Below are 16,338 nucleotides of genomic sequence, written 5' to 3'. Positions count from 1 at the left end.
TCCCAGTGCCTGGAATTTGTCGCGGGAGGGCTTACTCTGCCTTTGGGGTTGGCCGCCGTGTTGGCATGGTACAGCAGGTTACCTGCAGTCGCCACGTGAGTTCCCTAAACAAACCCTGTCCCGCACAGGCAAAGAGCGGTCTACTCTATGGGACCAAATGCAGTTCTGGGAAGACGCATTCTTGGATGCCGTGATGCTGGAGCGAGAAGGGATGGGTATGGACCAGGGCCCCCAGGAGATGATGGACCGGTGAGCAGCCGAGGGAGCTCCTGGGGCATGCGCAGGTCCAGTCTCCTCCGGGCTCCGGCTGCGATCCCACCGGCTGTGCCTTTCCTTTCCTGCTCAGGTATCTGTCCCTGGGGGAGCACGACCGGAAGCGCCTGGAGGATGACGAGGACCGCCTGCTGGCCACACTTCTGCACAACCTCATCTCCTACATGCTGCTAATGAAGGTAATGCCCCGCGCCTGCTTCCTCGTCTCAGTGCCGGCCCAGGCGAGGCGCTGCCCGGGGATTGACTGAGAGCCGGTGGTCTAGCGCCGACATTCCTCGCAAATGAATCCAGAGTCCGGGAATCTACCTGGCTGTCCAGGGGGCTCTGGTGGCGTGGTGGCCAGAACTCAAGGTCAGCCGTTCATAACCAGCAGCCACTCCGAGACAAGGGAGAAGGGAGCAAGGCTTCCAGTCTGGGAAACTCCCTGGGGCAGTTGTTCCCTGTCCTCCAGGGCCGCTGTGGGCCGGCATCCACACGGTGGCAGTGTGTTTGGGTTTTGGTTTGCCAGGCTGTTTGGCTAAGGGACCTGCAAAGGTCGTTGATGACCACATTGAAGAGCAAAGGAAGCCCATGCCCACTGTCATCAGGTCGGCTCCGAGCACGGAGTAGAAGTGCCCCCCAGGATTTCCAAGGCTGTGCATGGGAGTAGCTTGCCTCCCTCCCTCCCTCGCTCCCAAGGGGTGGCTGAAGCCGTAGCCCGTTAGGGTGACAGCACAGAGCTCACCCGAGACGCCACCAGACGGCCTATACCATTGGCTTAATTTGAGTTTCAAATGGTCTCATTCGCTAAAGAGTTTTCATCAACGGAGCCCCCCGCAAAAGACAATGAATTTAAATCTTTTCCTTTAAGTAGGAGGCCTTAGACGCCTTAGAACGGCAGCTCAGAATCCGCTTTTCCATGGGATTTATCCTGTGGGGTTTTTCATAGCTGAGTAGAAAGAGCGACTCGTCTGAGTGGATTGCTCTTGGGTCCTCGCTGTGGCGGGGGTGTGGGGTCAGAAGAGTCCTACCCTGGCCGGGATAGCTGCATTTGGGATTGGTGGGAGAGGCCCCCCGCGTTCTCCCCTGTCCTCCTCAGCCTCCTGGGCCTTGAAGAGACTGGTTGAAGAGACGCAGAGGGTGCCCCACGGGCCTTTCTTCCCCTGTTCACGGTTCACACTGTTGAACTCCAGGGTGCCAGTTAGCTCAGGTGCAGGGGGGGGTCATGCCCCTAACCCTCAGGGGTGTCTGGCTGGGTTGAGTCCAGGGTGTCACTACTCATGTGTCAGAGTTAGAAGTGTCTCTGTGCGTGCCCCCAGCAACTCACACCAGAACTGCTCCGAGAGCCACTTAGCTAGCGAGGCTGTCCCGGGCAGTCAAGACGGTTACCCCACGTGAGCCCGTTGGCGGGATGCAGGGGTTTCCCCCATATCCAGTGGCGGCCTCATCTCTGGAACCACACACTCTCCTCTCTGCACCTCAAGGTGGAGCAGAGCCCACCCTTGTGAAGGCCCTGCCTTGTTTTCCAGGTGAATAAGAACGATATCCGCAAGAAGGTGAGGCGTCTCATGGGCAAGTCCCACATTGGGCTTGTGTACAGCCAGCAAATCAACGAGGTGCTCGATCAGCTGGTAGACCTGGTACGCACATCTGGGCATCTCTCCTGGGGTTCCCCAGCCACTGACCTCGTCGCCTCTTAGAGGCACACCACCACCATTGCCACCACCGCTGCCACTGCCACTGTCACCACCTCTACCTCCACCACCACTACCTCCACCTCCACCACCTCCACCACCTCTACCACCTCCACCTCCACCACCACCTCACCTCCACCTCCAGCACCACCTCCACCACCACCACCACCACCACCACCACCACCACCACCACCACCACCACCACCTCCACCTCCACCTCCACCAACTCCACCACCTCCACCTCCACCTCCAGCACCACCTCCAGCACCACCACCACCACCACCTCCACCTCTACCACCACCCCCACCTCTACCTCTACCACCTCCACCACCTCCACCACCTCTACCACCTCCAGCACCACCTCCACCACCTCCACCACCACCACCACCTCCACCTCCACCACCACCACCTCCACCTCTACCACCTCCACCTCCACCTCCACCACCACCACTACCTCCACCTCCACTACCTCCACCTCCACCACCTCTACCACCTCCACCACCTCCACCCCCACCTCCACCACCTCCACCTCCACCACCTCTACCACCACCACCACCACCACCACCACCCCCACCTCCACCACCACCACCTCCACCTCCACCTCCACCACCTCTACCACCACCACCACCACCACCTCTACCACCACCACCACCACCTCCACCGCCTCCACCACCTCCACCACCACCTCCACCTCCAGCACCACCTCCAGCACCACCACCACCACCACCCCCACCTCCACCACCTCTACCACCACCACCTCCCCCCACCTCCACCACCCCCACCTCCACCACCTCCACCACCTCCACCTCCACCACCTCTACCACCTCCACCACCTCCACCTCTACCACCTCCACCTCCACCACCTCCCCTCGACCTCCACCTCTACCACCTTCACCATCACCACCACCTCCACCACCACCACCATCACCACCGCCTGGATCCTGGTGGCATCTAGGTTACCCCAGCCTTGACAATGGGGTGAACATGTAATCAATGAGTTATTTTTCCAGTGAATTAATATATATTTTTAACTCCTCAGTTGTTAGTTCTAATGTGATAAAAGTCTTAAATGAGACTCACATAAATAAATCCTCTGCTGTCCTCTGTGTCCTTGGTAGGGTTAGGGAGCAGAGGCCCAGCAGTGGGAGGGGGCACTGCTCCTGTGAGGAAACCCTAGGGTAGCAGTCGTCCCTGTCCTTCAGACTCTGCCCGATGGCAGCGAGTTCGTAGCTGACACAGGAGGCTCTGCTGACTTGAGCCGCAGATGTGAATTGAGCACTGAGTTGGGGGGGCTCTTGGCCCAGGGTTCTCTGTGAGGAGGGTTTTGGGGTGTCCCTAAGAGATCTCTCTCCCCCCAGAATGGACGAGATCTCTCTATCCGGTCCAGTGGCAGCCGGCACATGAAGAAGCAGACATTTGTGGTACACGCAGGGACAGACACAAATGGAGATATCTTTTTCATGGAGGTAGGTGCTGACCAGGGAGTCCTGGTGACGCTGTGGTTAAGCACTCAGCTGCTAAGCCACAAGATCAGCGGTTCAAACCCACCAGCCTTTCCACAGGAGAAAGCCGTGGCTGGCTGCTTCCGTAAAGACCGCAGCCTTGGAAACCCTGTGGGCAAGCTCTGCTCTGCCCTGCAGAGTGGCTGTGAGTCGGAACCCACTTGGCAGGGTTGGGTTTGGTTTTTGATAGGTGCTGGACTGTGGGGAAGGGGAGCGGGCGGGGAGCAAACCATCTGAGAGTCCCAGAGGACTGCCCGGACTGGTGCCGGGACATTCCTCTCGCTTCTTTTTTATGACCCACTTAGCAGCCTCTTGTTAGGCTCTTACGCAAAGAACGCAGCTGAGAGATGCTTTCCCTCGGTTTCTCTTGTGCACTCACTCCAGTCATGAATCAGCACCACCGAGGATGGTGTCTGTGTTTCCCGTGCCACCCACCGGCGCCCTCTCCTGAGTAACCCCTGTATTTGTTTCCTGTGTCTCCCAGCAGCCTCCCTCTGTAGGCAAACACAGTAAGATGCGAACATAGTGCTTCCCCGTTCTTGCAGAAGCTGCCACGCTGCGCCTGCTGATCTGTATTTTGGTGCTGCTGTTGTTTTTGTTCCATTAAACATATCCCGAGGTCTTCAGGACATTTCTCAACAAGAAAAATAGAACAAAAAGAGCGCTAATCCCTTTTGTACAGCTGTATAGTATTCCACAGTGCGGCGGGTCATTGTGCCATTGCTTGTTTCGTGAGTCAGTGTACGTGGGTGGGTGCTTGCTCTGCCTTTGGAGTCTATGGGCGATACAGGAGGTTAAGGCACTCAGCTGCTAGTGGGTGGTTGGAGGTTTGACTCTCCCCAGAGACCCAGTGCAGAAATGCCTCCCGTCGCAGGGGCCCTCCCTGCGGCAGTGAGTTGTTAATTGAGTTCATCGTTCTCCTGCGAGTGACACACTCCTGTACATACAAGTCTGTGTAAGAATCCTCGGGTAGGATTGCTGGCCAAAGGGTAAATGCAACGACTTCTTGGATGGTACTGGTTTACCCTCTAGGTTCTGCCATCGGGCACTCCCACCAGCACGTTTTAAGAATGCCTAATTCCCTACAGAATGCATTGGTAAACGTTTGGATTTTGAAATCTGTTAAGTAGGAAACGTTATCTTGGTGTATTTTTCAATGTGCACTTCTGTTAACTAAGGTTGGGCATCTTGCATCCCCAAGCACAATTTGCATTTCTTGTACTGTGAGCTCTTCGTCTCTTCGTCTCCTTTGTCATTCGAGTATTGGCCTCCCCAGTTTCTAGGGCTAGTCATTTGTCTGTGATGAAAGTTGCCAATCTGTCCGATTTGTCGTCGGTTTGTATTTTTTCACTTCTATGTCGCATATGCAAGAATGTCAAAGAGCAGGAGGATGAACTTTGTGGTATCGCCTGCCTGTAAGCATGCGGCCGATCAGGTTTCTCCTGGCCCTGCCCTCCTCCTTTGAAGCACATCCCAGACGTTAGGTCACTTCATAAATATTCAGCGTGGACCCTGCTGTTCTCTTAGAGCCTGGCAGTCCCACCCCACCCGGCCGTGCTGTGGAAAAGAGGCTTGGCTCCTCAGGGTGACAGCCAGGCCGACGGGGCAGCTCTGCCTTCACACGTGCAGTGGCCACGAGTTGGAGCCAGCTTGACGGCCCGGGACTTGGGAGACACGATTCTAATAGGGACGCCTTACAAATAGCACCGGTGCCGCCATCACCCCTAGAAGTGAGTTACCGTGACGCCTTTCTGTGCTCTCTGTGCCCAGTCAGCGCCCACGTCATGTCCCTGTGGTCTCATATACGTCGTCTTACACTTGCTTCCATTGGCCCAGAACCCAGGCAAGATTTATATGCTGGCTTTGCTTAAAGGACACACTTTTACCACGACTAGGACGACACGTGCTGACCAGAATGGCGCGTAGCCATCTCGGCCCACGGCGGTCCGTCTTTGCTCCCCTCGCTCTCGGCCGTTTGTTTGGTTGCAGAAACGGGGTTGTGTTCCCCGTGGAACCCCCGTCCGGGAGTTGAGCCACGTGTATCGCGCGTGCTTCTGAAAAGGAGTCGCTGTGCATGATGTCCCCTGGGTCTCTGCATTGGGGTTTTGGCAGGTGGTGTCGTGTGTGTGCTTGCTGCCACCTCCTCCGGCCTCGGGGGGCCCTGGGGTGGGCCCTGGCCTGCTGCTGGAAAAGCCCCTCTGTCTCTGGCTCGTTGTTTTGTTCTCGCTTGTGCCGTGGGGCCGTTTTCACTTTCCTGCTGTTGAGTGAGTCACTCTTTTCTGTGATGAGTCCGGGTTTGGGGCCATAGTCGGAAAGGCCTTCCTTTCTGCAGAGTTGTCCGTGTGGGAGATTGGACACATTTCCTTCACGCCTGTGCTCTGAAGCCTGCGGCGGGATTTCAGGAGCCCAGCAAACCTTCTGAGAGCCGTCGGACCCAGCCGTCTGCAGGCGCGCCGGCACCTCTTGGGTCCCCTTGGACTGTTTTCACGGTCACGGCCTGTCGAGCAGCGTCAAGCCGGGGCTCTGCGCTGAGGCCGGAACAGGCACGTGGGTGTCACTGAGGACACCCCACTGGTTTGAAGGGCTAGGAGGTGGCAGGTGTCTCAGAGCCAAGGGCTAACTTTGGACATCTGCCTCAGGTAGCAGGCACGTCTTACCTTTTCCTTGTTTTTTTAAGCAACTTTTTACTGTGCATTAGGGGAGGACTTGCATGTCATGCCTTTATTTCCGCGGTCGACATAATGCTCCACTGCATCTCGATTAGCTTGCCCTGCCCCCTTTCCCTCCCTGTCTTCTTCCCCTCCCCTCTAGCCTATCTCTGTCCTTTTCCTCCCCTCCCACCGCTGGTACCCATCCAACTCTCTCTCTTTTGGTATGGAAACCTTCCCTTGATTTAAAAAGCAATACAGCTAGAACAGTGGTCTCATACAGTATGTGTCCTTTGGCCACCCGCTCACTCCGTGGTGCAGTGTGCTCTGGGCTCATCCGTGGCATTGGGTGTCTCAGGGTTCCGTTATCAGTCTCTAACGACAGTGTTCCGTTGTGTGTGTGCACCGGAGTGTAGTTGCCGCTTCCACCAGTGGGCAGCTAGGTGGTTGCTTCCGTCTTCTTGCTGTTGTGCATCGTGCTGCAGTGAACACGGGCCTGCGTGTGTCTGTGTTCTTCTCTGCCCTCTTTCTGTCGAGTATACCGTAGGGCCGACTTCATTGGGCCCACCTCGCCTTCTCAGCAAACATTACTCGGAACCCCCAGGGTAAAGCCCCTGGGACCATCCCAGCAGCCCCGGGGACAGTATCACCCACTTCGAGGAGGCTGCTTGAGAAGCACTACGCTGCTTTCCACAGTGGTGGCAGGTTCCCTGTCCCCCCACCGCGTACGAGGCCCCGTCTCTCCAGCATTTGTTGTCCGCCTTCTTGAGCTCTGACGTTCGTTGGGGTGAGCCGGTGAGCGTCTCCCTGCTGCTGTGACCGCGTCTCTGGGAGCATGCCTTCATGTTTGTTGGCTGCCTGAAAGCCGTCTTTGAGTGGGGGGTTGTTGGTTTGAAATGAACTTGTACGTCATTAAAGAGCCACAGTCTGTTCCAGGGCTACCCACTCAGACTAATGCTCAGCTCTGAAGGGCGAGGGGTCCGGAAGGCTTTCAAGGCTGTGTCCCTTCCCCTCCCCCCACTCTTCTTTTTAATCTTAACTTGAGTCATTTACGCTTTTATGTAAATTATATATTATTAGTTTCCCTTCTGTTTGTGGAATATAATAGTTACAAAGAAAGACATATTCTATGTAAACATCCCATCTTACCAAATTAAATTAGTCCCTATACTAACACCCTCCCCGATGTGTGGCTCTTTCCTGCCCCACACTTCTCACTGCCCAAGCCCCGCACTGCCTCTGGCCTCCTGCGAGTCTTTAAAGGCGCCCTTTTTCTTTGCAATGTGGCACGCAACATTTATCTTCTTGTGATTGACTAACTTAGTTAAGTATAATGCTCTCTAGTTTTGTCCATGCCTTAAGATGCTTAACAGATCCGTCATTGTGTTTTAAGGATGCGTAACACTCCACGGCATGAATGTACCAGAACTGTCTATCCGTTCCTCCATCGTTGGAATTCTTTAGTTCCATCTTTTTGTGATAGAAGTTGGTGCATGGAACATCAGTGTGAATGTCTGTTGGTGCTTTCTTCTACCGAGTGGGGAGTGCAGGGCCATGGGTTTGTACCTGAGGAAGTGCCGTGGTGGGTGTGCCATCTACATGAGTGTTCCAGTCTCTCCACATCCTCTCCAGCATTTGTTACCTTCTCTTTCCTGAAATCAGGCTAAGAGGATCAGTCTGTGGTGGTGTCTCACTGCTGCTTTCATTTGTATTTCTCTTCTTGCTAATGAATGCAAACATTTCCTCAGATGCTTGTTGGCCACCTGATGTCATCTTCAGTGAATTGTCTGTTCATGTCTTGTGCCCCTTTTTTGATGGACTTACTTGTATTTTTCTTACTAAGGTGTTTTAGTTTTCTAGAGAATTTTGAAATGAGCTCTTCAGCTGATAAATCATCACTAAATGTTTTTCCCAAATGTGTGGGTTCTCTCTGAACTCTTTTGATGAAGTCTTTCGATGTGCGTAGATGTCATATTTTTAGAAGGTTCTCTATTTCGTCTTCGGTGATGTATTTTTCATTATGTTCAACAGTGTATTTATACCTTGTACTCGGGCCCTATTTTTTCATTTATGGTCTTCATGGAGCGAGGGTTTATATTTGAGTTTTTAATCTGCCTTGAGTTTGTTTTGTCCATGCTGTAAGGTATGAGCCCTGTTTTATTCTGTCACAGGTGAAGATCCAATTTTTTTTAGCACCACCATTAATTGAAAAGACTATCCCTTCCTCACCTAATGTGTTTTATTCCTTTATCAAAGATCAGGTTATCTCTAGATTCTTGGTTCTCAGTTCTAATCCATTCGTCTTCATGTCTTATTACTGCACCAGTACCAAGCTGCTTTTTCATAAATCATTTTACTGGGGGCTCATACAGCTCTTATCACAATCCATACATCCATTGTGTCAGGCACATATGTACCTATGTTGCCATTATAATTTTCAAAACATTTTCTTTCTACTTGAGCCCTTGGTATCAGCTCCTCATTTTTCCCCTTCTTCCCCCACTCCCTCCCTCACGAACCCTTGATAATTTATAAATTATTATTTTTTCATGTCTTACACTGTCCAGTGTCTCTCTTCACCTACTTTTCTGTTGTCCATTCCCCTGGGCAGGGGTTATATATAGATCATTGTGACCAGTTCCCTCTTTGTCCCCCACCTTCCCCTCCCCTCCTGGTATTGCTACTCTCATTATTGGCCCTGAGGGGTTTATCTGTCCTGGACTCCCTGTGTTTCCAGCTCTTATGTGTACCTGTGTACATGCTCTAGTCTAGCCAGATTTGTAAGGTAGAATTGGGGTCATTGTTTGGGCCGGGGCCGGACCAGGGAGCCCCCACCTCCTATCTGGCTCCTCAGGAAGAGGAAACTCAAAGCTCCCATCCCAGCCTCTCGGGAGGATGATGACCTATTGAACTATGTAGCTCCTGCCCCAGCACCCCAGAGAGCTTATCTCCAGGCCGGTTTGTGTAGCACCTGCCCCAGCACTCCAGAGAGCAGGTTTGCAAGCAACAAGATGACTTCTCATGGGTCACATTCTAATTCAAGGCCCTGCAGCTGCAAGCAATAAAAAAACCTTCCTTCCTTCCTTCCTTCTGTCAACATATACTGCCTTAGCTTGAGCCCTATATATCTCCCACCTCCTCACCAACAAGCTACGATTTCCCTGACCTGCCCAGGAGCTCAAGATGCTCCTGTCCCTTTCTCTGCTCTCCCTTCCCTCCCGGGAGCTCCTTCCCTGCCCTGATAAAGCCGCTCTTAACCTCGCCTTCTTTGTCTCCATCCCATCTCCGTTCAGTGTCTCAATGTTGACCTATCAGTCATGATAGTGGGGCAGGAAACATTAAAGACCTAGAGGAAAGTTATATGTTTCATTAGTGCTGTTTCTGCACCCTGACTGGCTCATCTCTTCCTTGTGACCCTTGTGTAAGGGATGTCCAATTGTCTACAGATGGGCTTTGGGTCTGCACTCCATACTCCCCCTCATTCAGGTTGATATGACTTTTTGTCCTGGGTCTTTGATGCCTGATACGTGATCTCATTGACACCTCATGATCACACAGGCTGGTGTGCGTCTTCCGTGTGGGCTTTGTTGCTTCTTAGCTAGATGGCCGCTTGTTTATCTTCAAACCTTTAAGACCCCAGACGCTATATCTTTTTGATAGCCGGATACCATCAGCTTTCTTCACCACATTTGCTTATGTACCCGCTTTGTCTTCAGCGATCGTGTCAGGAAGGTGAGCATCACAGAATGCCCGGTTATTAGGGCAAAGTGTTCTTGTGTTGAGGGAAGACTTGAGTAGAGGCCCAATGATAAATATATGCACATAGATCTATTTCCCTACCATTGTATATAAATATATTCACATATGTACATGCTTATATTTAGAGCTTCATAACTGCCCTTTGCCTCTTAGTTCTTTCCTCTACTTCCTTTTACTTTCCTCTTGTCCCACTATCATGTTTGGCCTTCATTCGAGTTTTAGTGATTCCTCTTGGTTACGTTGCCCTTGATTAAACCTCACCAGGCCTCCTACCCCCTCCCTGCCATCAGTTTTGGATCACCTGTTGTTCCTTTGTCCCTAGGTTTGTTAATACCCCCTTCCTTCCCCACCTCCGCCCCCTCTCCTGTGTCCCCCCACAACCATCAGTCCCAGTTTTCTCCCCATGATTGTTTATCCTGCTTATCTTATCTAGATAGACCTGCAGAGTCAATAATAAGCACAAAAACAAGACAGAGCAAAAGAAAACAAACAACAAAACCCAAAGACAAAAAGAAAACCTATAAATAGTTCCAGGTCTGTTTATTGACCTTTAGGAGTGTCACGCCCTGGCCCCAAATTCTATTTTTGGTATTCCTGGGGAACCTCATTGTTTTGCTCCCTTGCTGGTCTGTTGCACACCCTTAGCGTTTCGCCCTCGTGTGGTGGGGTCAGGGCTGGCGCAGTTCCCTCACTGTGTCTCCAGAGTTGTTTCTTGAAGTGCTGTGGGTCAGTGAGGGACGTCATGATTCGTGGTGGGGCCTGCCATACGGTCCTCTCTGTATTGGCTGCTCTGAGCAGGAATATCATCCTCAGGGTTTGGTGAGCCAGGATGTGCTCCACTCTCTCTTCCTCCCCCTTCACTTGCTCTTGTGTGCTCTGATCAGACATGTCTCTCTCCCTGAGCTGTAGCTTCAGTGCTGTCCTCTGAAGTGACTTCTTCTGGGGGAAGGGGGTGCTGTCCATGTAGTTGGGATTGGGGCTGGCCCTGCAGATCTCTCTTGGTTCCCTGCTTTATGCCAGTATGTAGCATTCACATCTTGGAGCACCGGGTTGAAGTCTGGTCCCTCTCGCCTTTTCCCTGTGGAGATGTAAACAACACCCTCCCCTTAGGTGGGTTAGTGTCCTGTTCCCCCTACCCATGTCTCTCTCTTTGTTTCCCCTTTCTTTCCTCCTCCATTTTAGTTGGCTGCCATGTGTATCCCTGGATTGGGTCTGGCCCCTGCCCTACCACCTGGACCTCACCCCAGGAATATATGCTTACCCAGCTGTTTTGATTAATGTGGTGATAGAGTAGGTTTTAAAATCTGGGAGTAAGAGGCCTTTTGCTTTGTTTTATAATAGTGTTTTATCTTGGGTTTCTTTTCCATATAAAGTTGATTAGTTTTTCCATTTCTTTGAAGAACTGTACTGGGATTTGGATTGGAATTGCATTGAATAATAAAGTATTTTGGTAATATTGACATTTTCACTATATTGAGTCTTTCTGTCCAGGGGCATGGGACATGCTTCCATTTCCGTAAGTCTCGTTTTGTGTCTTACAGAAGTGTTTATATGATTTTCTCCGTATAAATCTTTTGTTTCTCTAGTAAAATTTACTCTTAGATATTTTATCTTTGGGTCAGTATTATAAATGACATTGTTCTTTTAGCATCTTTTTTTGGTAATATACAAGAATCCAACCGATTTCTGTATGTTGACCTCACAGCCTGCTCTGTTGCTAAAGTGTTCGGTTCCAGTCTTGGGGGAGGTGGTTGTTTGGTTCCATCAAGTGGGGTCCAGCTAATTGTGTCTGAGCCCCTTGTTGCAGCCACTGTGTCTGTCTGTCTGTCTAGCTCATGGAGGGCCTTCCTCTTGTTTGCTGCCCCTGTTTCACCAAGCACGAGGCCCTTTTCTGGGGACTGGTCTCCTGACAACATGTCCAAAAATAAGTCAGAAGGCTCTCCATCCCTGCCTCTGAGGCGTGTTCTGACTGCACTCCTTCCAAGACAGAGCTGTGTTCTTTCGGCAGTCCGTGGCATTTTCACTCTGCTTTGATGGTTTTTACATAGAGGGTTATACCCTCTGTAAGTAAGAGGCTTGCTTCGTCTGTGCCGATGTGGATGCCTTGACTATCTGTTTGATGTCTTCATAGCTCTGGATAAGACATGCAGGACTATATTAAATACCTTCCTTTGCCTGGGTCATATTAGGCTGCCCCCCTTATGGTATATTGCCTCCCCCCTCACCAGTTAATAACGTGTCCTGACGGCACCTCTCTAGTTGGTGCGCTTCCCTCCCTCCTCCTCCCGTCCCCCGGGTCACCACCAGAAACATGTCTTTCCCTGCATGCACCTCGTCTTGCTTTTCAGTGACAGTAATCTACCACAGCTGCCCTTTTGTGACTCAGAAGCCCTTGTCTCCCTTGGCATCGTGCCCTCCAGATCCATCCATCTGAGGAGGGGTTTTGCAGACTCCCTGTGATTCCTTAACATTGTACGGCATGGCTTTGTGTACGCACCATGGCCTGTCCATCTCCTAGTCCACTGACAGCCACTTAGCTTGGTTTCCGCGGCTTGCTACTGGGAATATGACAGTGAACCTAGGCGTGTCATGGCTGTGACCTCTCCAGGGTAGATGCCTGGTCGTGGGATCACATGCTCTTTCTAGTCCCACCGACAGTGGCGGGCCGGGGCAGTCTCTCCACCCCTCACCAGCATTGGTTGTTTTCTGGGGGTTTCAAACGTTGCCGTTATTGCGGGGGTCAGGTTGGAATTTTGTTTCATTGCTTACCAAAGTGGTGTCAAGTTACACGTCTTGTGACATAACTTGACTTGTTCTCCTTCAGGATGTGGACGACTTTCCAGGTCTACATCATCTGTCCACTGTGTGTTAAAGGGATGTCCCATGATTTCTCTCACTGGTCCCGCCCACCGATTTCTCCTTTGGCGATCACATTTCCTGGAACACCCTGGACCATCTGTCTGTCTTTCCAGCCTCACATGAGCTTCTCTGTAGGGTAGATGCCAGGTCAAGCTTATCAGCTTGAAGCATGTTGACAGATTCTGTCAAACTTCCGTCCCAAAGACTCTCCCGGTGTACCCCGCCACCAGCTGCCTAAGCGAGCCTGACACCTCTCTACCGGTGTCTCTAGAGTGGAGCCCTGCCCTTTGCACACAGACCACGGAGGATGGCCTGGTGGTCGCCACTTTCCACGTGGACCAGACTTGGGTGAAACCAGAGTCGCACTGGGTTAGGGCTCAAAGGTCCACTTCCCCGACTCTGCGATTTTTAACCCTTTTCTTCCCAAGGCTTTTGAGAGCGCAGTCGGGTCAACCTGCTATTAAGCACGAGAAGCTCATGCCCGCTTGATTCAGCCCACTTGTGTGTGTGCAGCCCACGCTGCCTGGTGGGCACTGGGCGTTGTGCTGCCCGGACAGGGTTGACGTGGGAAGTCAGATGAAGGAACATGCACTAACCTGTGATAGCAGCTGGGGTGGGGAGGCTCCTAACGGGGCCAGGCCTTAGGGTCGGAGTAGTCTTCGAACTAGCAAGAGAAGTTGGCCCCGGGGCACTCCCAGGACCCATGCAACCCCCCTCCCTGCCCTTCCTTTTCCTGAGTAGTCCAGGGGGCTGGGGCGGGAGAGGGCCCCGTTCTGTTCCAACTGCCCACCCCGTCCCCAGGTGTGTGACGACTGCGTGGTGTTGCGTAGCAACGTGGGGACGGTGTATGAGCGCTGGTGGTACGAGAAGCTCATCAACATGACCTACTGTCCCAAGACCAAAGTGCTGTGCTTGTGGCGCAGAAACGGCTCCGAGACCCAGCTCAACAAGTTCTACACCAAGAAGGTACCGTCCGCCCCAGCGGGCACGCCGGGAGGGAGGGAGGGAGGGAGGGAGGGAGGGAGGGCACTCCTCCCCGGGAGGTGGAGGTGCCCGGATCACGACTGGGCGTGACAGTTTTGCCTTCGGCTGTGGCGTGGGATCCTGAAGCTGTCACGGAGGCCCCGGCATGGGCCTCTGTGACGGGCACTGTCCCCCATGTGCCGCAGTGTCGGGAGCTGTATTACTGTGTGAAGGACAGCATGGAGCGTGCGGCCGCCCGGCAGCAGAGCATCAAACCCGGTGAGAGCCCGCCTGCCCCGCCCGGAGAGCACCTGTCTGCGCTTGTCCGTCCTGGGTGACGGAGGTCTGACGAGGACATCGGGCCGAGGCTTCCCCAGCTCACCCACTGACCGCTTCTCCCCGGACCACAGGGCCTGAGCTGGGTGGCGAGTTCCCCGTGCAGGACATGAAGACCGGGGAGGGTGGCTTGCTGCAGGTCACTCTGGAAGGGATCAACCTCAAGTTCATGCACAACCAGGTAGGTGCAGGTGATGACACACGGCCTCCTTGCCTCTTACCCCCCCACCCCCACTTCTGTCTGCACTGAGGCGCCGGGTCCCAGGTACCAGTGCTGCCCAGTGAGCATGGGCGCCATGGGGCCAGTGGGGGAGCCGGGGCAGCCGGAGCAGAGACTGGTCCGAGGAGTGGGCAGCAGAGTCCCCACAGGCTGGGGAGTGAGAGGCTCCGCCCCTTAGACCGGCACAGTGTGAGTGGGAGCGTCTCTCTTGCCCTCTGCGCAGCGTCCCTCTGCCTGCCTGCACTCGCTCCCAAGGCGCGCTGCCGGGCTCTGCTTTGAGAGTCTGGACTGGCTGAGCGCCATGCGGCTCTCTGTGTGCGTGAAGCTTCCCTTCCGGGTGTGGGGCGCAGCGTGCCTCTGCCCTCTCTGGAGTGTGTGTGTGTCTGTGCGCGCACGCGCGAGGCGCGTTGACCTTTATCTTCTCCTGCTGATTCTTCCTCCTCCTCCCCTTCCTGGGAGTGTGTCCTCCTCTTGATGGGGAGCTTGTCAGGCTGCACTCTTCCCCCGTCGGTCACGGTTCCTCTGTCTCTCCCTCGGTCCGTGAACACAGCGGGACTGCAGTGTGCCCTCCCTATGGCCAGCGAGTCCTTCCAGATCCGTTCACCGCTCTACCCCTTCACACAAGTGCCTTACCCCCATTCCAGGGGCCAGCTCCTCTCTCCGAGGTCCTGGACTGGGTCTGTGCACCAGGTGCCCGCAGGCAGCAGGGCTCGGGGTGACGAACCCCTGGGTTCTGGCTGCAGCTCGCTCTCTCCACTTGTTGTCTTTGGGCAGCTTTGATGTCGGGGAGATACTGCCCAGGGTTTCTCAGCAGCCCCTCCATATAGTTCCAGGCTGGCTGACAGGAAACCCTGGGAAACCTCAAGGAGAAGTTAACCCCAGGCACTTTCTGGGGCACCCAGCTGTCTGCGCTTCTGGCGCATTGTGGGGAGCACATTTCCATGCTGGGGCTCTGGGCACCTCATCTTCTGCAGAAGGGGCTTGTTGAGCAGTGCCCAGTGCCCCTGCCTGTCGCCCCCCCCACCCCCGGCCGTGCCTGCCTTGTCATCCCTTCTCTGAATGTCACACCGCGTGGCCAAGCTAACCTGTAGTCCAGACTGGCCGCCCGAAGGTGAGCCTCCAGCGGGGAGTCACACCTGACTTCTCCGTCTCTTCTCCCTGTCTGTGGCCCCTCTTCTGCCGAGGTGGAGGGAGCCCGGGCCTTGCCTGGCCATTGGGCAGGGGTGGCGGCGGGTGGAAGCCAGGCAGACCTCGGGTTCTTCGTGGGCAGACAGGTCTTCTGCTAGTCGCTGTGCTGCTCTGTGCCATGGGCGGCCGCCGTCTCGGGCCACGTAGGTGTGAGGGTTAGAAGCAGCCTTTGTCAGACTCTGCGTAGGTGCTCAGTAAGTGGAGGCTTCTAGTATCACCACCACCCCCTTCTCGGGAGCTCCCGGATCCCAACTCAAAGAAGACACCAACACCTCCCACCCCCAGGACAGTCCCAGGGGAGCTTTGCACCTGTGCCAGCCCTCTGCGCCGGAGGAGGATGCATGGAAGGGTAGAGACCTGCTGGGCTGAGGGGGTACCCGGGCACAGTGTCCCCCCTGACCCCTGCCAGCGCTGCCCAAGGCAGAGGGCGCACGGGCGGGCAGCCCCGGCCAGCAGAGGTGCCGGCGGGCTGGGTTTGACCCTTCAGACTAACGCCTTCATTTCTCTCCCACGCTTTCTCCTCCGGCCAGGAGCGGAAGGTACACTCCCTTTCTGCTGCCTTCTCTTCTCAGCGCTTCTGAGTCCTGTGTGTGTGGATTCTTCTGTCCGTCCTCCCTCGGGGGCTAGGTTTCCTTGCGTGCGGGGAGGGGCTGTAGCTGGGGTCGTGGGGGGGAGCGGGCTTTGTGGGCCGGGGTGCTGCCTCCGGGCCTTACCCCTCCCTCCCCCTCTCTTACAGGTTTTCATAGAGCTGAATCACATTAAAAAGTGCAATACAGTCCGAGGCGTCTTTGTCCTGGAGGAATTTGGTAATTACACTATTTTGCTCTTAGGTCTGGACCACGTGGCAGTCGCTCACACGGAGGCGCTCCAGAGGAGGGCCTGGGGACAGGGAGGACGCCGGCTGGGCCCCGGCCCCA

At 54.3% G+C, this 16,338-nt stretch overlaps 1 protein-coding gene across 29 annotated transcripts in view; it reads left to right on the top strand.

Moving 5' to 3' along the window:
* The window catches only part of MADD (MAP kinase activating death domain), a 48,787-nt gene that overhangs the window by 29,668 nt on the left and 2,781 nt on the right, over nucleotides 1-16,338 (top strand). For 16 of the 29 annotated variants that reach the window (XM_075545748.1, XM_075545744.1, XM_075545736.1 and 13 more), the window contains 8 exons: nucleotides 129-249; nucleotides 347-452; nucleotides 1,782-1,892; nucleotides 3,305-3,412; nucleotides 13,516-13,680; nucleotides 13,884-13,956; nucleotides 14,088-14,194; nucleotides 16,158-16,227. In XM_075545748.1, the coding sequence (XP_075401863.1) occupies nucleotides 129-249; nucleotides 347-452; nucleotides 1,782-1,892; nucleotides 3,305-3,412; nucleotides 13,516-13,680; nucleotides 13,884-13,956; nucleotides 14,088-14,194; nucleotides 16,158-16,227 (861 nt within the window). The remainder of the gene's footprint in view (nucleotides 1-128; nucleotides 250-346; nucleotides 453-1,781; nucleotides 1,893-3,304; nucleotides 3,413-13,515; nucleotides 13,681-13,883; nucleotides 13,957-14,087; nucleotides 14,195-16,157; nucleotides 16,228-16,338) is intronic. The other 13 variants (XM_075545761.1, XM_075545760.1, XM_075545762.1 and 10 more) reach the window with 1 other exon arrangement.

Source organism: Tenrec ecaudatus, chromosome 4 (assembly GCF_050624435.1).
Source record: "Tenrec ecaudatus isolate mTenEca1 chromosome 4, mTenEca1.hap1, whole genome shotgun sequence".
NCBI lineage: Eukaryota > Metazoa > Chordata > Mammalia > Afrosoricida > Tenrecidae > Tenrec > Tenrec ecaudatus.
This window is presented reverse-complemented; position numbering and strand designations above follow the sequence as displayed.